Raw genomic sequence first — 25,927 nt, forward strand, 5'->3', positions numbered from 1 at the left:
TCCTTCCATGCAGAACCTCACACACTACCAACATTTTGTTATTAAGTTCAGTTTCTGTGGCAGTCGTGGTCTAGTCCCTTGGGCACTGTTGGCAGGCCTGTGACCAAAACAACCACTGATCCACTGCACAATCACCAATAAGTAACTCCTTCCAGGCACGGAGGAAATTATAGGCGTTTAAGCCATCTGAAGAACCTGCAAAAGACTGGCACTGAGCATACAAACCATGGCTATAATCCAATTTTCACTTCTATTTGCAGAACACCAACCACGAATGAATCTTTGATCGATCTGACTCCAACTAAACCGAGACCAAGCAAGGAGTAAGCTCGCATTTCATATACAATAGCTATTGTTTTGGTGGTAGATCATTACTAGTGCTAACTCCTGACATGAATACAGTTTTCCCATGCAAGGGAACTTGTTCTTTTCTCTGTTATTTTATAGATTTCTAAGCACCCGACTACATATTCTGAGTTACAAATTCAATGACAGTGCTTGACTAAGTTATCTTTTGGTGGAAATTTTGAATGCAGGGAGAGATTCACCCTAGGCCATTGCCTTTACTTCATGTGAGCAGCTGACAGTTGTTCTCACATTAAGCTAATGGATCAGAGAACAAATGATGGCCAACACACTTGTGGACATTCATTGCTGTTGATCACAGGTGAACTTCTCTTGGATTGACTCTCCAGTGTTCTCGCTTCCCCTTAAGATGTTTGCAGTTGTTATGATGTAAGTGCTTTCCTATGCAGTGGTAACATCCCTGAGCATCAGTTCTTCATGTGTGATCAGTGTGCACACATAAAGAACTGATGCTCAAGGATGTTACCACTGCATAGGAAAGCACTTACATCATAGCAACTGCAAACATCCAAGAGAAGTTCACCTGTGACCAGTGAATGTCCACAAGAGTGTCCACAAGAGACTGCATGGACTCCATGGCCTCTTTCTGTGTGTAATAAGTGAATAAAGTGCGTTGTAGATGCAGATTCCGAACTGCTCTCTGAAATGGCACAGCAACTCACTCAGCTCAAAAGCAACCAAGGATGGTCAAGAAATGACAGCCGCCCACACCCCGTGAATAAATAATGAAATGGCGATCTGGCCTTACAGCACTAGAGTTTGATCCAGGTTTGATCCTGACTACCGGCCAAGCAAGCTACTGCTTTGAAGCAATAAACATTGCCCTTGTCAATGATACCCACAACCTGTGAAGGAATAAATAAGAAATTAGAACATTTTTCCTTGTGCTCCAGCCAACATTCCTTGGCTAACCAACACAACCAGAAATGAATAAACTGATCATTGCTATCACCTTAGAAATGGGGTCGTTATATCGTGTGCATTAAAAAAACAGAGATACTGGTGTAAAAGAATGGCACCTTTTGAAAGGTTTCGATTGTTTACGCATGGGGTAATGGAGCATCTCAGGAGAGAAGGAATGGGTGATGTTTCGGGTCGGGAACCTTCTTCAGACTGATGTCAGGGGGGTGGGACAAAGAAAGAACATAGGTGGAGACAGAAAGACAGTGGGAGAACTGGGAAGGGGAGGGGAAGAGAGGGACAGAGGAGCTATCTAAAGTTAGAGAAGTCAATGTTCATACCGTTGGGCTGTAAGCTGCCCAAGCGAAATATGAGGTGCTGTTCCTCCAATTTGCGGTGGGCCTCACTGTGACACTGGAGGAGGCCCATGACAGAAACATAGAAACATAGAAAATAGGTGCAGGAGTAGGCCATTCGGCCCTTCGAGCCTGCACCGCCATTCAATATGATCATGGCTGATCATCCAACTCAGTAACCTGTACCTGCCTTCTCTCCATATCCCCTGATCCCTTTAGCCACAAGGGCCACATTTAACTCCCTCTTAAATATAGCCAATGAACTGGCCTCAACTACCTTCTGTGGCAGAGAATTCCACAGACTCACCACTCTCTGTGTGAAGAAATGTTTTCTCATCTCGGTCCTAAAAGACTTCCCCCTTATCCTTAAGCTGTGACCCCTAGTTCTGGACTTCCCCAACATCGGGAACAATCTTCCCACATCTAGCCTCTCCAACCCCTTAAGAATTTTATATGTTTCTATAAGATCCCCCCTCAGTCTTCTAAATTCCAGCGAGTATAAGCCTAGTCTATCCAGTCTTTCTTCATATGAAAGTCCTGCCATCCCAGGGATCAATCTGGTGAATCTTCTCTGTACTCCCTCTAAGGCTAGAATGTCTTTCCTCAGATTAGGAGACCAAAACTGCACACAATACTCCAGGTGTGGTCTCACCAAGGCCCTGTACAACTGCAGCAGAACCTTCCTGCTCCTATACTCAAATCCTCTTGCTATGAATGCTAACATACCATTCGCTTTCTTCACTGCCTGCTGCACCTGCACGCTTGCTTTCAATGACTGGTGCACCATGACACCCAGGTCACGTTGCATCTCCCCTTTTCCTAATTGGCCACCATTCAGGTAATACTCTGCTTTCTTGTTCTTGCCGCCAAAGTGGATAACCTCACATTTATCCACATTATATTGCATCTGCCATGCATTTGCCCACTCACCTAATCTATCCAAGTCACTCTGCAGCCTCCTAGCATCCTCCTCGCAGCTAACACTGCCACCCAGCTTCGTGTCATCTGCAAACTTAGAGATGTTGCATTCAATTCCCTCGTCCAAATCATTAATATATATTGTAAATAACTGGGGTGCCAGCACTGAGCCTTGCGGTACCCCACTAGTCACTGCCTGCCATTCCGAAAAGGACCCGTTTATTCCTACTCTTTGCTTCCTGTCCGCCAACCAATTCTCTATCCACCTCAACACTGAACCCCCAATACCGTGTGCTTTAAGTTTGTACACCAATCTACTATGTGGGACCTTGTCGAAGGCCTTCTGAAAGTCCAAATATAACACATCGACTGGTTCTCCCTTATCCACTCTAGTAGTTACATCCTCGAGAAATTCTATAAGATTTGTCAGACATGATTTGCCTTTCGTAAATCCATGCTGACTTTGTCCGATGATTTCACCACTTTCCAAATGTGATGCTATCACATCTTTAATAACTGACTCTAGCATTTTCCCCACTACCGATGTTAGGCTAACTGGTCTATAATTCCCCGTTTTCTCTCTCCCTCCCTTTTTAAAAAGTGGGGTTACATTAGCTACCCTCCAATCCTCAGGAACTACTCCTGAATCTAAAGAGTTTTGAAAAATTATCACTAATGCATCCACTATTTCTGGGGCTACTTCCTTAAGCACTCTGGGATGCAGCCTATCTGGCCCTGGGGATTTATCGGTTTTTAATCCATTTAATTTACCTAACACCACTTCCCGACTAACCTGGATTACCCTCAGTTCCTCCATCTCATTAGACCCCCGGTCCCCTGCTATTTCCGGCAGATTGTTTATGTCTTTCTTAGTGAAGACAGAACCAAAGTAGTTGTTCAATTGGTCTGCCATCTCCTTGTTCCCTATGATCAATTCACCTGTTTCCGACTGCAAGGGACCTACATTTGTCTTAACTAGCCTTTTTCTCTTCACATATCTATAAAAGCTTTTGCAGTCAGTTTTTATGTTCCCTGCCAGTTTTCTCTCATAATCTATTTTCCCTTTCCTAAATAAGCCCTTTGTCCTCCTCTGCTGGACTCTGGACTCCCAGTCCTCTGGCATCCTACTTTTTCTGACTAATTTATATGCTTCATCTTTTGTTTTAATACTATCCTTGATTTCCCTTCAGACTGGGAGTGGGAGGGGAAGTTGAAGTGCTCAGTCACCAGGAGATCAGGTTGGTTAAGACTGAGCGAAGGTGTTGAGCGAAACGAGCGCCAAGCCTGCGTTTGGTCTTGCCGATGTAGAGAAGTTGACATCTGGAACAATGGATACAATAGATTAGGTTGGAGGAGGTGCAGGTGAACCTCTGCCTCACCTGGAAAGACTGTTTGGGTCCTTAGATGGAGTCGAGGAGGGAGGTAAAGGGACAGGTGTTGCATCTCCTTCGGTTGCAGGGGAAAGTGCCTGGGGAAGGGGTGGTTTGGGTAGGAAGGGACGAATGGACCAGGGAGTTATGGAGGGAATGGTCTCTGCGGAAAGGAGAAAGGGGAGGAGATGGGAAGATGTGGCCAGTAGTCGGATCCTGTTGGGGGTGACGGGAATGTTGGAGGATAATTTGTTACATATGCTGGCTGATGGGGTGGAAGGTGAGGACAAGGGGGATTCTGTCCTTGTTACGAATGGGGGGAGGGGGAGCAAGAGCGGAGCTGCGGGATGTAGAAGAGACCCTAGTGAGAGCCTCATCTATAATGGAAGAGGGGAAGCCCTGTTTCCTAAAGAATGAGGACATCTCGGATGCCCTAGTGTGAAACACCTCATCCTGGGCGCAGATGCGGCGTAGACGGAGGAATTGGGAGTAGGGGATAGACTTTTTGCAGGAGACAGGGTGGGAAGAAGTGTAGTCAAGATAGCTGTGGGAGTCAATGGGTTTGTAGTAGATGTCGGTCACTAGTCTGTCTCCTGTGATGGAGATGGTGAGATCCAGAAACGGTAGGGAGATGTCGCAGATGGTCCAAGTATATTTAAGAGCAGGATGGAAATTAGTGGTGAAATGTATGGTCAGTGAGTTCTGCATGGGTACAAGCAGAATGCAGTCATCAATGTAGCAGAGGTAGAGATCGGGGATGGGGCCAGTGTACGTCTGGAAAAGGGATTGTTCGACGTACCTGACAAAGAGGCAGGCGTAGCAGGGCCCATGCGAGTGCTCATAGCTACGCCTTGGGTTTGGAGGGTGGGAGGAGTCAAAGGAGAAGTTGTTGAGGGTAAGAACCAGCTCTGCTAGGTGGAGGAGAGTGTTAGTTAGTTAGTAGATTGGTGTAAATGGTCAGCGTGGACTTGATGGGCTAAAGTTCCTATTTTTGCATTGTATTACTTTATGACTCTGTGACTAGAGGCAAGGAACTACTGAGCAGCTCTTTCAAAGAATGGACGGGCAAAATTGGCAGAATGGCATTCTTCGAAGATATATGTACTGTATTCACCAAATGTAGCAAGCTTTTGGGGCACTTTCATGAAATACAAGTTTTGTTTATCCCATTTTAGTGATGTGGATTAAGAGCAATGTTGTAGCTGTACAAGACATTGGTGAGGCCACACTTGGAATATTGGATGGTGTTCTTGTCACTACATGATAGAAAGGATGTGATTTCACGAGAAAGAACACAGAAGTGATTTACCAGGATGTTGTCTGAAATGAAGGGCTTTAATTATTAGGAGGGATTGGATAGCCTCGGATTGTTCTCAGTGGAGCACAGAACACTGAAGGGTGCCCTTATTGATGTTTATAAAGTTATAAGGCAGATAGATCACAGTTTTTTCCAAGGGCAGGTAAATCTAGAACTAGAGAAGATAGGTTTAAAGTGAGAAAGGAAATATTTAAAGGAGATCAGTGGGGCATGTACTTCACAAGCAAGTCATGGGTATAGAGGACAACCAGCCAAATAAAGTGGTGGAAGCAACTACAGCCAAACTATTAAAAAATGCATTCAAGCAGCACATGATTGGGAAAGAAATTAAAAGAAATGGACCAAATGCAGCAAAATGGGATTAGCATAGATAGGCAGCTTAGTTGTCATGGATATGTTGGGCGAGAGGGATGTTTCCATGCTGCACGACTACAAACAATGGAAAATTGCCAGCAAAGCTTGAACGATGCCTTTAACTAATTCTCCTCTTGTTTCAGAACTCCTTATGATACTCGAGTCAAAAGTGGAAGTCTGATTGACCTGCAACAACCAACTACAACCAAAAGGTAAGTTCTGAGGTGCATTAGTCTTCCCTGTTATTTCTAGTCGAAACTCACATGGCTCACCCTTAACTGCCTCAATTAAGGGGCAAATCAGGAATGTCCAATAATTGTGGACAGTGCAGGCAATTTCTCTACCCACTAAGTAATGGGATGTTGATATTTTTATTATTCCCATTGCATCCATCAACAGCGTCTGTCCTTATTCCCCTGGTGCCTTTGACATTCATAAACCTGGGATATTAATTAATTGAGAAAAATACTTTGTGTAATACCCATTCATTGTTCCATCCCCAAACCTCCTGTCAGCAAAAATCGCATCTTTATAATATGCCTGTCTGTTGGCAAACTGAGCAACTGGCAGCAATTGAATAAATATTATATTTGCAACTCACAATATTTGGTAATGAACAGTTTAAAACGTTAATCATTTTCATCTTCTTAATTGGAATAGTGGCGATTTGGACAACATCACCTTTTCCACCTCTTCAAGCACAAAATCAAGCTTTGAAGACATTCCCAAGAAGCCAAGGTATCATACTTTATAATTGTGTTTTGCCATACTATCAATTCTTCTGATATATATTCTGTGAAGAAATTATATAACATGGCTGGATTTTCTCCATTCCTTTCTGTGGAGTGATGATGTTTGCTTGTGCAGAGTTCTGTAACAAGGCAGATTGCAGCATTTTTCTGCCTACAGTGAATGATGATGATGGAGGTACACAAAGTCAACTTTAGTCCCATTCAGAGTTGGTTGACTAAAGTCTAAAGTCAACTTTAGTCCCATTCAGAATGGCCCCTGTCAGGATTGGTAGCTCTGTTGCTTTTCTTTATTTCTTGTCCGTGAGTGGCTTTCAGTAATGAAATAAAAAAAGTATCTTTTATTTTTGATTAACTTAACTTCCATGTTTTTCCCATTCATTTATTTGATTGTTTTCCTTTCTGAAGGCATCATTCATTTCTGGATTCTTTATCTGTGAGAGTACTTTGATTCTTAACCTGAGTATTTATTCTCTAGATTAAGTCTAGATTAATCTTCTCTTGAGTTTAGATTAAGATTGTCGATAGAATATTTGATTCAGATTCAGATTAATTTATTGTTGTACTCACAAGGGTGCAATGAAATTCCTTGTTTTTATTAAGACCATGGGGTACATTGTATACATGATATAGATACATACAATACATATAACAAGTTGATGAAAGCTAAATGGTGCAAAAATGTGTAATTTGAAGAAGGGTAAAGAAAATACAGAAGCGTCCCTTGACATCATCTAAGATGAGCCTGAAACGGTTCTCATTGATGTCTACCAGTGAATGATAATCAGAAGTAGGATTCTTGACTTGGATTTCCTTCCCTCACCTAAAGGTCCTCAGGACAACCAGCAACCACATCTTCTACCCAGGCTTGGACATTTAACATGTGATCTTTTCTAGGGAAGGAAAGATCTTGAAGTTAATTTTAAGGATGATTACAGATGATTTTAAGTTCAACAGATGCACTGTGAAGAGCATACTATTGGGTTGCATCGCAGCTTGATTTGGAAACAGCTTTGCCCCAGACCTCAAGAAATTGCAGAGTTGCGGATGTAGTCTAATCCATCACACAGATCAGAATCCCCACCATGGACTCTATCGAGACCAAGCTGTCTTGGAAACGAAGGTAGATTAAATAAGGATCTTTTTCACCCCAGTCATTCCCACCTCCCCCCTCATCAAGGGCAGAAGATACAAAAGCTTGAAAGCATGTTTGACTAGACTCAGCTTCTTCCCCTTTGTTATCAGACTACCGAACCTTCCTCCGATAAGTTAAGAGGTAGTCCCAATCTTCCAACCGAGCTTCATTGCAAACACTGGGCGTTTTTTCTGCAACTGTAATGCTACAATGCTGTTAAACTATATTCTGCATTCTGGTATCTGGTGTGGCTTGATCGTTCTCATGTATAGTGTGAACTGATTTAATTGGATGGTATGCAAACAAAAGCTTTTCTCTGTGCCTCAATACATACAACGATAATATATGAAAACCAATGTGATATCAACACCGAGCCAACTAATTCAGGCTGGCATTATGCTTTATTTAAAGTTTCATCATCCATGTTCCCTCATCTGTACGTACTACTATGCCTCTATTTCTTTCTCCCTCATATGTTCATCCAACCTCACCTTATGATAGAGTCACCTTTACAGTTCTGATAGAGTATTTGCTGATTTCAAAGTAAAGGTACATTTTTGGTTTCCACCCTGGCAAAAACAAAATCATCTACTGGTTATATTTTTGTTTTATTTGTTGATTTCTGCATTTTGAGTCAATTAAGTAAAAATCAGGCAGTTTGGTAAACCCCACGTAATTAACAAGTAGGAAAAATACTGCAGATGCTGGTTAAAATCGAAGGTAGACACAAAAAGCTGAGTAACTCAGCGGGTCAGGCAGCATCTCTGGAGAGAAGGAATGGGTGATGTTTCGGGTCGAGACCCTCCTTCAGTCTCAAGGAAGGTTTTGACCCGAAACATCACCCATTCCTTCTCTCCCGAGATGCTGCCTGACCCGCTGAGTTACTCCAGCTTTTTGTGTCTACCCTTGTGCATATAGTTGGTTGGTGAGTCCCGTGTAAAATCTGTTTCCCTTGTACCCCTAGGTTTACTCAACCTCTTCCATTTAGCAACATCTCCTCCATAAAATATATTTTGATGGAGGAGATGAGGGGAAGAAGAGGAAAATTAAAGCAAAGCAAACATTTTTTTAAATTAAAAATCTCTAAACTTTGCAAAGTTGAAGCAAGCTTTCTATTTTAGCAGGAGCAGTGGAGATTGGGAAAATACCACCACAACTGTCACCACAAGCACAAAAGCATCTTTTGACCCAAGGTACTGTATTGTCAGATATTGTTTGCGAATATAATCTGTTCTGACTGAAATTAACTTCATGTTTTGCAAGAAAATTTGCAGTAGCTTAGCAAATTGCACACAGAATTAAACAATTATTTTTCTGCTTTATGTGAAACTTCCACATGAAGTAACTTACCTGTTGGTTCCTGATTTTTTTAAAATTTCGTTTTTGGAATTGGTGCAACTTTGCTAGGTATACACTGTACGCTTGTATACACTGGAATTTAGAAGGATGAGAAGAGATCTTATCGAAACGTATAAGATTATTAAGGGGTTGGACACGTTAGAGGCAGGAAACATGTTCCCAATGTTGGGGGAGTCCAGAACAAGGGGCCACAGTTTAAGAATAAGGGGTAGGCCATTTAGAACTGAGACGAGGAAAAACTTTTTCAGTTAGAGATTTGTGAATCTGTGGAATTCTCTGCCTCAGAAGGCAGTGGAGGTCAATTCTCTGAATGCATTCAAGAGAGAGCTAGATAAAGCTCTTAAGGATAGCGGAGTCAGGGGGTATGGGGAGAAGGCAGGAACGGGGTACTGATTGAGAATGATCAGCCATGATCACATTGAATGGCGGTGCTGGCTCGAAGGGCCGAATGGCCTCCTCCTGCACCTATTGTCTATTGTCTATTGTCTATTGAATTGTGCAAACTGTGAAAAAGAATCAGCATTGAGTTTCTCCAGGAAAATAGCCAATCATTTTTTCCTGAGATTTTGCTTGCTATTACATGCTAATTAACAGTCTAAAGTGCGAGTCCTGGCTGAATTGCTCTGCTCATCTCAGTTTGAGACCATTGATAGATTCTATCTTGTAGGAAGAAACTGCAGATGTTGGTTTAAACTGAAGATAGACACAAAATGCTGGAGTAAATCAGCAGGACCAACAGCATCTCTGGATTGAAGAAATGGGTGACGTTTCGGGTCGAGACCCGTCTTCAGAAGAAGGTCTGAAGGTTTCTTGACCTGAAACGTTACCTATTCCTCATATCCAGAGATGCTGCCTGGCCTGCTGAGTTATTCCAGCATTTCGTGTCGATGAGAGATTCTATCTGCTTTTTTTGCTGAATTATGTACACATTTCCCATTAGTTCTTGGTCGAGAACCTTGTGGAGTGAAGAAAATCTTGTAGACTAATAATGAATAGAGCTTTTCTATATGTGTCTTGTGAATTCAGCTTGAGGCTACCATTTTCAAAACTTTCAGCGGCTCTAGTCTTAATCTTTTTTGTGTGTATTATTTCTTCAATTACTTCAAAGGAAATGTTCACATCTCCTGTATTCCAGTAACATATTCTGACATGCTTGGGTCCACTATAATTACCAATGCTTCTGTCATTAAACAGCTTGTAATGTTTTTCAGAAAGACAATTCATCAGAAATCTAGAAAACACATGTAGTGTAGGAAGAATTCCAGAATTTAGCTTAGTTTACAGATACAGCACGGATACAGGCCTTTTCAGCCCACTGGCTCCGCGCTGACTAGTGATCCCTGCACTCTAACACTATCCTACACACACTAGGGACAATTTTTTAATTTACCAAGCCAATTAACCTCGAAACTTGCACGTCTTTGGAGTGTGGGAGGAAACCAAAGATCTCGGAGAAAACCCACGCTCGTCACGGGGAGAACGTACAAACACCATTTAGACAGCACCCATAGTCGGGATCGAACCCGGGTCCCTGGCGCTGCATTCGCTGTAAGGCAGCAACTCTACCGCTGCGCCACTGTGCAGCCCATGAATCTTTTCTGCAGAACATGCTTGCCTTAAATAGACACAAAATGCTGGCGTAACTGAGCCGTGCAGGCAGCGTCTCTATTAACAGCCAAACTATTTAAAAAATGCATTCAAGCAGCACATGAATAGGAAAGAAATTAAGAGAAATGCAGCAAAATGGGATTAGCATAGATAGGCAGTTAAGTTGTCATGGATATGTTGGGCGAGAGGGATGTTTCCATGCTGCACGACTACAAACAATGGATAATTGCCAGCAAAGTTTGAATTGTGTCTTTAACTAATTCTCCTCTTGTTTCAGAACTCCTTTTGATACTCGAGTCAAGAGTGGAAGTCTGATTGACCTGCAACAAACTCCAGCTACAACCAAAAGGTAAGTTCTGGGGTGCATTAGTCTTCCCTGTTATTTCTAGTCAAAACCCACATGTCCCACACTTTATTAAACTCCTGTAGCATTGTGATTAATTTACTAATTCACAGCCTGCAGTTCAATCACCAACATGGCAGCTGAGGAATGTAAATCCAAGTAATCAAATAGCTCTGAATATTAAAAGAAAACAAAATCTTGCATTCTTGATAGTTGCTGTAATATTAAATGATGTTGTGAGAAAAGTCCATCTGATTAACTGATGCTCTTTTGAAATGAATCTCTGCCATCGTCACCCATCACACCTTATCTTGCTGCACATCCACTACTGTGGCTCACTCTTAACTGTCTCAATTAAGGGACAAATCAGGAATGTCCAATAATTGTGGACAGTGCAGGCAATTTCTCTACCCACTAAGTAATGGGGTGTTGATATTTTTATTATTCCCATTGCACCCATCAACAGCATCTGTCCTTATTCCCCTGGTGCCTTTGACATTGATAAACCTGGGATATTAATTAATTGAGAAAGATACTTTGTGTAATACTCATTCATTGTTCCATCCCCAAACCTCCTGTCAGCAAAAATCGCATCTTTATAATGTGCCCATCTGTTGGCAAACTGAGCAACTGGCAGCAATTGAATAAATATTATATTTGCAACTCACAATATTTGGTAATGCATTGTTCAAAACGTTAAACATTTTCATCTTCTTAATTGGAATAGTGGCGATTTGGACAACATCACCTTTTCCACCACTCCAAGCACAAAATCAAGCTTTGACGACATTCCCAAGAAGCCAAGATATCATACTTTATAATTGTGTTTTGCCATACTATCAATTCTTCTGATATATATTCTATGAAGAAATTATATAACATGGCTGGATTTTCTCCATTCCTTTCTGTGGAGTGATGATGTTTGCTTGTGCAGATTTCTGTAACAAGGCAGATTGCAGCATTTTTCTGCCTACAGTGAATGATGATGATGGAGGTACACAAAGTCAACTTTAGTCCCATTCAGAGTTGGTTGTTTAAAGTCTAAAGTCAACTTTAGTCCCATTCAGAATGCACCCTGTCAGGATTGGTAGCTCTGTTGCTTTTCTTTATTTCTTGTCCATGAGTGGCTTTCAGTCATGAAATAAAAAAAGTCTCTTTTATTTTTGATTAACTTAACTTCCATGTTTTTCCCATTCATTTATTTGATTGTTTTCCTTTCTGAAGGCATCATTCATTTCTGGATTCTTTATCTGTGAGAGTACTTTGATTCTTAACCTGAGTATTTATTCTCTAGATTAAGTCTAGATTAATCTTCTCTTGAGTTTAGATTAAGATTGTCGATAGAATATTTGATTCAGATTCAGATTAATTTATTGTTGTCCTCACAAGGGTGCAATGAAATTCCTTGTTTTTATTAAGACCATGGGGTACATTGAATACATCATATAGATACATACAATACATATAACAAGTTGATGAAAGCTAAATGGTGCAAAAATGTGTAATTTGAAGAAGGGCAAAGAAAATACAGAAGCGTCCCTTGACATCATCTAAGATGAGCCTGAAACGGTTCTCATTGATGTCTACCAGTGAATGATAATCAGAAATCCTCAGGACAACCAGCAACCACATCTTCTACCCAGGCTTGGATATTTAACATGTGATCTTTTCTAGGGAAGGAAAGATCTTGAAGTTAATTTTAAGGATGATTACAGATGATTTTAAGTTCTACAGATGCACTGTGAAAAGCATACTATTGGGTTGCATCGCAGCTTGATTTGGAATCAGCTTTGCCCCAGACTTCAAGAAATTGCAGAGTTGTGGATGTAGTCTAATCCATCACACAGATCAGAATCCCCACCATGGACTCTATCTAGACCAAGCTGTCTTGGAAACGAAGGTAGCATACATAAGGATCTTTTTCACCCCAGTCATTCCCACCTCCTCCCTCATCTAGGGCAGAAGATACAAAAGCTTGAAAGCATGTACCATTAGACTCAGCTTCTTCCCCTTTGTTATCCGACTACCGAACCTTCCTCCGATCAGTTAAGAGGTAGTCCCAATCTTCCAACCGACCTTTATTGCAAACACTGGGCTTTTTCTCTGCAACTGTAATGCTACAATGCTGTTAAACTATATTCTGCATTCTGGTATCTGGTGTGGCTTGATCGTTCTCATGTATAGTGTGAACTGATTTAATTGGATGGTATGCAAACAAAAGCTTTTCTCTGTGCCTCAATGCATACAACAATAATATATGAAAACCAATGTGATATCAACACCGAGCCAACTAATTCAGGCTGGCATTATGCTTTATTTAAAGTTTCATCATCCATGTTTCCTCATCTGTACGTACTACTATGCCCTCTATTTCTTTCTCCCTCATATGTTCATCCAACCTCACCTTATGATAGAGTCACTTTTACAGTTCTGATAGAGTATTTGCTGATTTCAAAGTTAAGGTAAATTTTTGGTTTCCATCCAGGCAAAAACAAATTCATCTACTGGTTATATTTTTGTATTATTCATTGGTTTCTGCATTTTGAGTCAATTAAGTGAAAATTAGGCAGTTTGGTAAACCCCATGTAATTAAAAAGTAAGAAAAATACTGCAGATGCTGGTTAAAATCGAACGTAGACACAAAAAGCTGAGTAACTCAGCGGGTCAGGCAGCATCTCTGGAGAGAAGGAATGGGTGACGTTTCGGGTCGAGACCTTTCTTCAGTCTCAAGAAAGGTTTTGACCCGAAACATCACCCATTCCTTCTCTCCCGAGATGCTGCCTGACCCGCTGAGTTAATCCAGCTTTTTGTCTCAACCCATGTAATAATAGCTGCCTTGTAACCCAGAGTGCATATAGTTGGTTGGTGAGTCCCGTGTAAAATCTGTTTCCCTTGTACCCCTAGGTTTACTCAGCCTCTTCCATTTAGCAACATCTCCTCCATAAAAGATATTTTGATGGAGGAGATGAGGGAAAGAAGAGGAAAATTAAAGCAAAGCAAACATTTTTTAAAATTAAAAATCTCTAAACTTTGCAAAGTTGAAGCAAGCTTTCTATTTTAGCAGGAGCAGTGGAGATTGGGAAAATACCACCACAACTGTCACCACAAGCACAAAAACAACTTTTGATCCAAGGTACTGTATTGTCTGACATTGTTTGCGAATATAATCTGTTCTGATTTAAATTAACTTCATTTTTGGTTCCTGATTTTTTTTTTTCATTTCGTTTTTGGAATTGGTGGAGCTTTGCTCGGTATTGTGCAAAATGTGAAAAAGAATCAGCATTGCGTTTCTCCAGGAAAATAGCCAATCATTTTTTCCTGAGATTTTGCTTGCTATTACATGCTAATTAACAGTCTAAAGTGCGGGTCCTGGCTGAATTGCTCCGCTCATCTCAGTTTGAGACCATTGATAGGTTCTAACTTGTAGGAAGGAACTGCAGATGTTGGTTTAAACTGAAGATAGACACAAAATGCTGGAGTAAATCAGCAGGACAAACAGCATCTCTGGATAGAAGAAATGGGTGACGTTTCAGGTCGAGACCCGTCTTCAGGAGAAGGTCTGAAGGTTTCTTGACCTGAAACGTTACCTATTCCTCATATCCAGAGAAGCTGCCTGTCCTGCTGAGTTATTCCAGCATTTTTTGTCGATGATAGATTCTTTCTGCTTTTTTTGCTGAATTATGTATACATTTCCCATTAGTTCTTAACTAATGAACCTAGAGGGGTGAAGAAAATCTTGTAGACTAATAATGAATAGAGCTTTTCTATATGTGTCTTGTGAATTCAGCTTGAGGCTGCCATTTTCAAAACTTTCAGCAGCTCTAGTCTTAATCTTTTTTGTGTGTATTATTTCTTCAGTTACTTCAAAGGAAATGTTCACATCTCCTGTATTCCAAGAACATATTCTGACATGCTTGGGTCCACTATAATTACCAATGCTTCTGTCATTAAAAAGCTTGTAATGTTTTTCATAAAGACAATTAATCAGAAATCTAGAAAACACATGTAGTGTAGGAAGAATTCCAGAATTTAGTTTAGTTTACAGATACAGCACGGAAACAGGCCCTTTCAGCCCACTGGCTCCACGCTGATTAGCAATCCCTGCACTCTAACACTATCCCACACACACTAGGAACAATTTTTTAATTTCCCAAGCCAATTAACCTACAAACCTGCACGTCTTTGGAGTGTGGGAGGAAACCGAAGATCTCGGAGAAAACCCAAGCAGGTCACAGGGAGAACATACAAAATCCGTTTAAACAGCACCCATTGTCGGGATCGAACCCGGGTCCCCGGTGCTGCATTCGCTGTAAGGCAGCAACTCTACCGCTGCGCCACCGTGCCACCCATGAATCTTTTCTGCAGAACATGCTTGCCTTAAATAGACACAAAATGCTGGCGTAACTGAGCCATGCATCAGCGTCTCTGGAGAGAAGGAATGGGTGATATTTTCGGTCGAGACCCTTCTTCAGACCCGAAACGTCACCCATTCCTTCTCCCCAGATCTGCTGCCTGACCCGATGAGTTAGTCCAGCATATTGTGTCTATGTTTGGTGTAAACCAGCATCTGCAGTTCCTTCCTACACATGTTTTCCTTACAACTCATTTGGAAGTGCTGAACTGTGAACATTTCTCCAATTATTGGAAGTAATACAGAACATTGGCACAGATTATCAACGAGCGGAGTTGTTAAACTTAACCTCAAAATGTGGCCGAAGAAAGCAAGGTTATTGCAAAGAGGAGAGGCAAGATTCAATCTCTTTGGGCAGCATGATATGCAGAGCATCCTAGATCCAAGTATAGGAAGCACTAGAGCAAAGCCATGAGCGATCACAGGAATGATAATGAATGACAAAAATACATTGTAACATAAAAATCCACCACCGCGACTCCTCCACATTCCTCACTGAGATGGAAGGCGAAAAAAAAGTTTCTCTTCCCTCCATTGTCATCCCGCGGTCGGGGACCTGGAGCCTTCAGTTGATGGGATGATATTAGCTCCCATAGCCGACGGTCGGGCCCTCCGCGTCGGGGCGATCAAGCTCCCACATCGGGGGGATCTCACCTCCTGCGACTTTGGAGCTTCCTGACATCAGTCTCCACCCAAGACTGTGAGCTCCTCGATGTTGGGATCCAAGGCAAAGGATTGCAGGCTCCGATGATATGTCCATGGCCCCGCGGTGGGGCTCAAAGTCAGTCTAGAGCAAGGCCTCCAGCTCCATGATGGTAGGCCGCAGAGCGACCAGAGATATGATTCGGAAAACAATTGCATCTCCGTCAAGGTAGGAGATTGAAAAAGGTTTTCCCCGACCCCGTCCCCCACCCCCCACATAAAACAAACCAGAGAACATTAACACATACTTTAGAACAGCAGAAATGACTGGGACAACGTTAATGCGTACACCACGATCAGCACAAAGACAATCTTTAATCCAAACACAAAAACCTCCACGTAATTGTTTTATTATGTAGAATATGTTCTTGGAATACAGGGGATGTGAAAATTTCCTTTGAAGTAATTGAAGACATTAACATTCACAAAAAAGATTAAGACAGGAGCCGCTGAAAGTTTTGAAAATGGTAGCCTCAATTAAATTGATACTTGAATTTTCAATTCTAGTATCAAGCAAACAACCTCGTAAAATATTTATGTTGTGTAACTTTCAACTTTAATGAAAATAAAAATGATATTTATTATTGCCTTTTGCAATATTGCACATTGCCAAAATTCCCCCTTTGGGCCTGTTCCAATAATTTTACCTCTCTTTTCAAGGCACTGTGTTGCTATATGGTTCCCGAAGCATTTTGTTCCTATGTGAGGAAACATTTTCTTCAAAGGAAATCTGGTGCAGAAATTTTTTATTCACAAATAATAATATGAGCAAATGCACTTACTGTCCACTATAATGTGCTGGAAATATAATCTTCAGTAGTAATGTTACGAAATTTAAATATCATAATTGTGCTGAATGTACAAAGGGCACATTCTCTGGGCATTTGCACCAGGAAGCCCATCTTGAGGTTTGCAGAAGTGGCACAGATTACCAATATTTACCAAGAAATAATGTAAAAAACTGCAAAAAATATTTTTTGGGCACTTTATACAATATCCAAAGTTAAAATGATGTCCTGGCACTTGGGAAAATCCTTTCACAATTGGCAACAATAAGCCCACAATTTATTGTCTGCAGAAAGAACTGAGAGTTGAGTAGAGTAATATGCAGTGTAGTTTGATCTTGCAGCTTTTCACAGATATCGGAAGAGAAATCAGTTTAAATAACGCAACACAAAGGAAATTTAAACTTTATTGCAAAGTGGTTGAAGCAAACTAACAGAAAATTACTTTAAAATGTTGTTAAATATAATTAATTACAATTTTTTTACCCGTGGTTCTATTTTAGATCTACAAATGAAAATGATCTTTTTAATGATGAACCAACCTTCAACTCACCAACTTCATATATCACGAAGAACAAGACTCACAGGTAGAAATTTATTACCTGCAGATTCTAGTTTACAAAAATAGGAACAGCTATATCCAACTTGCTTAGGCAAACATCAGCCATTCAAATTATGCTTTCATAGACACCAAACTGAAGCTCAACACAAAGTGTACAATTTGCATGGACAGGTTATTTGTGGCTTAATTTGCTTCCAATGGTCACAGGCACATTCTTTTCATGTTTAGTTTAGTTTATTTTAGTTCAGCGATACAGTGGGGAAATAGGACACTTGGCACAAGTCCATACTGGCCATCTATCACCTGTTTACACTAGTTCTATGTTTTCCCACTTCCTTATCCACTCCTTACACACTGCAGGCAAGTGACACATGCCCATTGACCCTCAAACACATACGTCTTTGAGATGAGGGTGAGAATCGGAGCACTCGAAGGAAACCCATGCAGTCACAGGGAAATATGATAATAATCAAATATCTACCTCATTTATAAATGCACTGAACCATGAAGCTGGCCACTATGCTTTGGAGATCTTTCTTGTGTATTCAAGGGTTATTATGTTAACAGGTCACTCTCTAGTTAGCTGATTGTCCTGAGTCACATTGAGGTTGTGTGAACCATCTGATCTCCCAAACTCTGTTTTCTGCTTCCTCTTATTCTACTGTGCAGGTGGGCTTTAATCTGCTGATGAAAGGTCTTTGACCTGAAGCATTTCACTTCCAACGGCTGCTGCCTGATCTGCCCAGTGTTTTCCGTATTTTCTGGTTTTATTTTAGATTTTCAGCATTTGCAAGTATTGATTATCAATCTCTTGTTTTTTCATTTTAGTTTAATTTTGTGAGTTTAAACTTGTATCTCAGTGCCATGGCATATTATAATTTATTAGGGATGAGATGTAGTTAGGCTAAGGCAAAGTCTTAATAGTGGGGAGAAATTATTAGTGCTGTGGATGGTTTAATCTTTGCAGGGACGAACTGTAATCATGACAATGGTGTTAAATAGGTTATATTGAAATATACTCCTAAAATATGCCCTCAATTTATTGACTGCAGAAAGAACTGAGAGTTGAGTAATATGCGGTGTAGTTTGATCTTGCAGCTTTTCACAGATATGAAGAGAAATTAGTTTAAATATTTGGATAAACTCACACGAAGGCTTAACATGGTACAATTTAATCAATGTATCCAATGCGACCAACTGATGAATGTCGATGATTGTCTGTTTCAGCTATAATTCATATAATGATCAAAGCCCAGCTGTGGACGAGCAGCAATATGATTCTCGATCTACCTACACGGAAAGCAGGTAATTTATTCAATCTTCTGTTTCTCTTTCCTCCTCTTGCTTTCCCCAATCTGAAAAACTGTGACCATACAGACTAGTCCACTATGTCGACTTGGTGGGCCAAAGGGATATTTCTCTGCTGTAGGGTTCTCTGATCTTGTAAAAAAAAAAAACAGAGCTCAGGAACGAACTGGAACTGTGAGGCAGCAGCTCAACCAGTTGCATTGATGTGTTGCCTAAATAAAAAGTTATTAACTAAAGTTTGAACTATTAGGATAAATGTATGACAATGGGGATGATGTAACATTGGATTCCAAGGTCATAATCAAAAATCGACGGGTTCAGCTTACAACAAGGATTGAAATTCAATCTTTATCGTGTGCACATTGTTCTAATGTTTTCTTGCTGAAGTTCAGTTTTAATTTGTTCAGTTCTGATGAGTCTAATGAAAGTAAATTTACATTTATATATGTATATCTTGCATAGGAAATCAGAATTGCTCAGAAATATATCCTGCATTTGAGATGCAAAGAAAAATTATGAGAAATTGTTTATATTTTACTAATGTGCAACAATTTAAATTTTCAGCCCTCCTCGTGATAATTATGATGATGACTCTTCAAACTACCAATCCTCAAAATATTTGCTGCAGAAAAACAGGGACTCCAGGTCTGGCTCTTACTGCTTATCATGAACTCTCACTATCTTAAGTACCAATGTTTTAAAAGTTTGTTAATTATGCTTGTAAGACCTGGGGAAAACTGCCTGTACAAAATGGGGATTGTGGTACAACTTAAAGAAGTGTCCTCAGATGAACAATTTTACATTGTTTGTGAGTTACTTTTCCAAATGTTTTACTCTTGTTTGGCTTTTGGTTTTATGTCAAGAACATCTCTAGAAATGGCCCCGTTTGTTATGTATCTTTGAGGAAATACAGTTGGCCCATTATTTCAGGCCTCACTGGCCTCTCTATTTTATGCAAACTTCTACACTGATCTCCTGCCTTTTTTAGAAATGGAATGATTTATGCTCAGACATAGGGAGTTGGGGGGGGGGGGGGGGGGGGATGGGAGGTGTGGGTAGACGGCTAGGTTGAATTTTCTCCGGAAGTATCAGCCAATTGAAGAGAACCAACAATGTGCAAGAGACACAATCATTTGAGGTTTATATTGAAGAACAGCCAAAGCTTTTTATCTGAAGAAATGTTCCGACCTGAGACGTCACCTATTGCTTTTCTCCAGCGATGCTGCCTCATCCGTTGAGTTACTCCAACATTTTGTGTTTATCTAAAGTATTTTATGATTGTTATGATTTTTATGATGTCTATGTTATGGTTTCAGAGTTCTATTATTATCCCACTTCCTTATCCACTCCTCACACACTACCGGCAAGAGACAAATGGCAATTATCAGAGGTCCACTGGCTGTAGTCTCTTAAATCTACTGCCAATAAGAGGTGGAGAGAAAATTATTCTTTCCTATTCCTGCCCAATAAGACCATGTGGATCGCAGCAGAACATTTCCATCTTTCCTATTGTCTTCCCCATGAAATCCTTTTTTATGTTTTTTGTTACATCTCTGCACAAAATAATAATTTAGAGTAGACATCAAAATAGAAACACAACTCCATAATAATCGCATGATTTGCTGTTTGTTTTTTCAGCTCATCTCTTTCAGGTGGCAAGAGTCCTGCACAAGTAATAACCTTAACCACTGCTTACACCAATGCTGAACAGTAAGAAAATAAATCCTTACTTTTGCTTGAATTGGTTTTGTGCGGTAGAAATTCTGTTTGATTACATGATGATTTACTTATAGTTGCTACCTAACTTCACTGTGGCTCCTGTTAAATGATGAATGACATTTTGTCAACTTGGGTTTGAATGACTACATAAACTATCCACCAATTATGGGCCTGCCCTTTATCACGAGTAAGGTCATAAAGGGCCAATAATTTTCAAAATTATAATTGAACAATGGAAGGAGAGTTCTTCAGCCATAAATGAAAAATCAAAAATCAAAAACATAGCTTTTCAAACTGAGGAGATAGTCTTCTCAGATAGGATTTAATCGACAATGCCTTGGCTGGGCTCAGAGTTCATCAAGTCCTATCCATTGTCAACCATATGAGGTCAAGCCCAGTCCGAACATGGCTGAATCCCTGGCATAGAGTTATTGCCATCAAGTCTATTACCTATACTATTTACACTGCCCCTGTGAATTTCTCCCACAGCAAAGCTAGAAGTATTGAGTGGGGAATGTGGTCCTTGTGTATGCATTCCTGCCTTCATTATACATCGGCCATAGGTAAAGCAGTAATGGCAGGATTTCTACTTCAGACCAAGGTTGCGCTTCTAGTGATGATACCACATTGGATGGAAAGCACCTGTAGATGTTCCTATCTGAATTGCCACAATGTTAGAGTGTAGGGAAAAGGGAACAGAATTAAGATTTCCCTGGCATCTCCAATCATCTGGGTGCGCTAACCCAATGCATTGGCTGGATGCTGCACTCAAAGAAATTTTGACAGATCGTTGTTCAGTTTGTGTGTATAATGTACTGCATTAGAAATGTAATCAAATTGAGTTATTTTTTATTGGAAAAACATTGAACAAATTTAAATGCACTGCAGACTTTTCCTACAATAATCGAGTGATATTCCATCACTCTCAGGACTTTGGTGGTGCTAGACTGGCAGATTTTCCAGTCAATTGGATACTATTATTAATACACCAACACGCTTTGAATTGACCTTTTTTTTTTAGAATTTACACTATAGTATAATATAATTTTCGGTGATTTTAAAGTGAATATGAGAATTGGATCCCAATGCATTTATAGGTCCACGTAAACTAAATGCTGAAACATATTAGGACTTCCTAACAATTCGATAGCTGATATTATCAGTGTTTTACTGCAAAGCTTAATAATATAAATTTAATGTAGGAAAGTGATAAAGTTGCATTTCTTTGATTTTTTGGATGAATTCACTTTGCCCTGTATGTTTGTTTACAAATAACAATTGTTCCGAGCTGATAATGATTGCCCATTCCTGATTGAATTTATTCCCCAACTGCTCTGGGTTCCATCACCTCTCTTTTCTTGGAAAATGCCAAAGACAGTGCTTGGCATTTCGTCTCCACACAGAGAGAAAGCTCTGAGTAAGTTTAAATCCAAACCTGAGCCCAATCTGCAGCAAAGCCAAATATGCCATCTGTGAGTTTGTCTGTATATATACTTACATACACATATATATATACACACACACACATACACATGTCTATATATATATATATATATATATATATATATATATATATATATATGTGTGTGTGTGTGTGTGTGTGTGTGTGTTTATATATGTGTGCATGTATATTGCGTGTGTATATAGTATGTATTATATATTTTTTGTATATTTGTTTTGGGGGTTGAAAAAAATATTTTTAATATTGTATTGACGTGTTCCTTGATCCAATTTTAAATGTGTAGTGACAGTGTTTAAATATCTTCAAATTAAGCTCCAATGTTTTGTTTGCAGGATTAAAAAAGATAGTAATGTGTGCAGTCAATGCTACAAACCCTTTGACGATGGTCCAAAAATGATCATGGATGATTTGAACATTAAATGCCATGCATCTTGCCTTAAGGTACAATAATTTGTCTGGTGATGATACCATCTCTTATGGACTGGTGAAGTAATCATAGATTACTAGACATTTATGGCATAACAAGAGGATTTTTCAGCCTATTCCATTGTGGGTAGAAGAAGAACTATCCAGCTTAATCCAATGTTTGACTTCCTGGTCTACACCGATCAGCCAAAACATTATGACCACTGACAGGTGAAGTGAATAACATTGGTTATCTTGTTACAATGGCATCTGTCAAGGGGTGGGATATATTAGGCAGAAAGTGAACAGTCAGTTCTTGAAGTTGATGTGTTGGATGCAGGATAAATGGGTAGGAGTAAAGACTTGAGCGATTTTGACAAGGGCCAAATTGTTATGGCCAGACGACTGGGTCAGAGCATCTCTGAAATGGCAAGGCTTGTGGGGTGCTCCCGGTCAGCAGTGGTGAGTACCTACCGGCAGTGGTCCGAGGAGGGACAAACCACAAACTGGCGACAGGGTGTTGGGGGCCCAAGGCTCATCGATGTGCGAGGGTAACGAAGGCTATCCCGTCTGGTCCAAACTGACTGTGGGAAGATGACATGCCGGTGGAGGGAGTGTAATGCTCTGGGCAATGTTCTGCTGGGAAACCCTGGGTCCGGCCATTCATGTGGACGCCAATTTGACACACCGCACACATTGTTCGGGAATGGTTTGAGGAACATGATGAAGTTGCCCTGGCCTCCAAATTCTCCAGATCTCAATCCGATTGAGCATCTGTGGGATGTGCTGGGTCGACAAGTCCGATCCATGGCGGCTCCACCTCACAGGACTTGAAGGATCTGCTGCTAATGTTTTGGTGCCAGATACCACAAGACACCTTCAGGGGTCTTGTAGAGTCCATGCCTCGGTGGGTCGGCGCTGTTTTGGCGACACACTGAGGACCAACAGCATATTAGGCAGGTGGTCATAATGTTTTGGCTGCTCGGTGTATATCTCTGTAGATCAAGAACATCAAGCAGTGATACAAGGCAAATACTCCAAACAGGATCCTTATTCCTAAACTAGGGATAGGAATTCACTAGTTCCCTTTACGTTAAGTAAAGGGAGCAACATACAAAACCTACCACAATACCATCATGCCTTCGTACCACTCACTATAATCATGAGTAAATGATCTTACTAACAATAGTTAGGACTAATAGTTTAGAGTTCAGTGATACAGCATGGAAACAGGCCCTTTGGTGCACTGAGTCCACGCCAACCATCAAACTGTGTCTACCAACCATCAAGCACCTGTACACTAGTTCTGTGTCCAACACACTAAGGGGAATTTATAGAAGCCAATTAACCTACAAACCTGCATGCCTTCGGAATGTAGGAAGAAACCAGAGAAAACACATGGAAAACACAGGGAGAACGTACAAACACGGTACAGACAGGATCTGTAGTCAGGTTCGAACAGGGTCTCTGGTGCTGTGAGGCAGCAGTTCTACAGCTCAAATATTATCAGTTAAGCTTTACCACCATCTGATATGAAACAATAGGTTGCTTCTGCCTTTCTAACATCACGTGGACTCACTGGCTTACATGTGCACTCTAATATTCAAGTAATGACTCATTGGCTTACATGTGCACTCTAATATTCAAGTAATGTTTGTTTTGACTGACAGTAAAAAATAGAATTAGTAAATTTAATTTTAATTTTTAATTTAAAATCGTTGAAAACATTAGTAACGCAGTGGTGCTGGTTTCCGACGGGCACGGTGACAGACGCACCACACATCTCTGTCTTCCATACAGCTGGACAGCTCCTCTTTTATCTTGACGTATGCTTCTTCAGCATCATCTTGTTTTGTCGTCCCGGGTTCCGTCTTCCATGTGTGGGTTCCCTCAGCACAACCTTGTTTGCTGGTATTGCTGGATGATGGTGGCAATGACCAGCGGGCCTCATCCTATCTGTGCATGAAGGAATTAGTGAAGCCTGATGCATATTTCCACCCAAAATTTCAATAGTACCTCCCATCTCCGTGTTATCTGTGAAATTAAGTCACATTAACCATATACCTATCATCTTTCAGCCATTAATCTTCATGTTTTAGGATATATCCTCCAAAAGATTTATTTCCTGTTCATTTATTTTCACCTTGATAATCTAATCTAATCAATTCTTCATACAATTAGTTGGGGACTGATAAATTGATACCAATCTACAGAAACCCCTCCTAAGTACTAATTACAATATGTCTTTAAGTTGTGCATAGATGATACTCCGCTGAGGATCATCCTAATTCCACGCAAAGTCTACCTTAACAAACCACTTAAAGACAACCCTAAATAATGTTATTCATCATCACTATCAACTCTTCCCTCCCACCCTCGAAACTACCACGTCGGAGATTAGTAAGACTGTGACATGCAAAGTAAAATTTATGTTGATCTTTAATTTCTCATTGGAAAGATATGGATAAGTGGCTGTGGGTTTTCTATTTCACAGTTGCTCCTCGCAGATTATATAATTACATTTTATTTTATTACAGTGCCAAGTTTGCAACAAATCACTTGAAGACCTGAATGCTGGGAGCACCCTCTGGATTTACCATCGCGCTGTGCATTGCGAGAGGTGCTATGATAGTGTAAAGAGTGAGTGACAACAATTATTATGTCTCATTAAAATATTGGCCTGGCTTTTGTGGCATGGAGCTCACAGAATTTTTTTTTCATAATTTTTTCATAAATACTGGCTGTGGGGGTGTCTAGCAATGTGAAATTTGCAAACTTATTGGACCACTAAGTCTGGCATTAAGGCAGGAATTGAGTTGAGTTTTCCAAAAGCCTACATTGGGGAATCTTCTCATGGATCCCATGCAGGTTTAGGCCTGGTGTTTGATCTTCAAACATTGAAATTAAATTTGCTAATTGGTATTTGATTTGCTGGTGAAAATTCTTTACATACATTATGGTCTTGACATCTGAAAGAACAAAGTGTAAAATCAAGGAAGCTACAGATAGACACAAAATGCTGGAGTAATGGCTTTAGGAAGAAATTTATACGTAGCCTAAGTATATATTAGGCTATGTAAGTTAGATCAGTATCCTACTAGAGGCCCTTCCTGCACAGATAGAAAAGTCCATTGATATCTTGTTTGTGCAAATAGTTGAAAATTGTTTCCAATGCTCGTTATAAACTTGGGCTCATGTGAATTTGAATTCTGTTGTCCATCTCCTCACTCTTGCCCTGCCATCTGCACAGAACAACTGTTCTGGCCCAGCTTTTGCAATACTTTGTATTAAAAAACTTTCAGTACTGGATTCAAATCCATCCACGTTCTTGCCCTGTACTGTGTTTGTGAATACCTTAAGTAACCCCCTCCCCCAGATAATGTCTTCAAAAGATATTGAGACACAGCAAATATTATATTAAATAGATCGAGAGGGTTATTCATAAGACAGCTCTCCAGCTCTCCACTGACAAGTGTCTTAAGCAGGCATAACACATGAGTATATTGTCCAATAGAATAACAATATAAATAAAAGCATGGATACCGAGAGAGAACGTCTCTCATTCTTGTCCTTTTCAATTTAATTGTTCTTCTTAGAAACATAGAAGCATAGAAACATAGAAAATAGGTGCAGGATTAGGCCATTCGACCCTTCGAGCCAGCACCGCCATTCAATATGATCATGGCTGATCATCTATTATCAGTACCCCGTTCTTGCTTTCTCCACATATCCTTTGATTCCCTTAGCCCTAAGAGCTATATCCAACTCTCTCTTGAAAACATTAGTTACTAGTGTCT

General features: G+C 40.3%; 1 protein-coding gene across 1 annotated transcript in view; it reads left to right on the plus strand.

Annotated features, from left to right (window-relative positions):
• Positions 1 to 25,927, plus strand: part of scel (sciellin) — a 56,738-nt gene that overhangs the window by 27,566 nt on the left and 3,245 nt on the right. The window contains exons 11-22 of the mRNA XM_078403025.1: positions 261 to 323; positions 5,726 to 5,794; positions 6,243 to 6,320; positions 8,588 to 8,659; positions 10,711 to 10,782; positions 13,838 to 13,909; positions 17,178 to 17,261; positions 18,464 to 18,541; positions 19,109 to 19,189; positions 20,183 to 20,254; positions 22,058 to 22,166; positions 24,668 to 24,770. Of these exons, the coding sequence (XP_078259151.1) occupies positions 261 to 323; positions 5,726 to 5,794; positions 6,243 to 6,320; positions 8,588 to 8,659; positions 10,711 to 10,782; positions 13,838 to 13,909; positions 17,178 to 17,261; positions 18,464 to 18,541; positions 19,109 to 19,189; positions 20,183 to 20,254; positions 22,058 to 22,166; positions 24,668 to 24,770 (953 nt within the window). The remainder of the gene's footprint in view (positions 1 to 260; positions 324 to 5,725; positions 5,795 to 6,242; positions 6,321 to 8,587; positions 8,660 to 10,710; positions 10,783 to 13,837; positions 13,910 to 17,177; positions 17,262 to 18,463; positions 18,542 to 19,108; positions 19,190 to 20,182; positions 20,255 to 22,057; positions 22,167 to 24,667; positions 24,771 to 25,927) is intronic.

This window comes from Rhinoraja longicauda, chromosome 7 (assembly GCF_053455715.1).
Source record: "Rhinoraja longicauda isolate Sanriku21f chromosome 7, sRhiLon1.1, whole genome shotgun sequence".
NCBI lineage: Eukaryota > Metazoa > Chordata > Chondrichthyes > Rajiformes > Arhynchobatidae > Rhinoraja > Rhinoraja longicauda.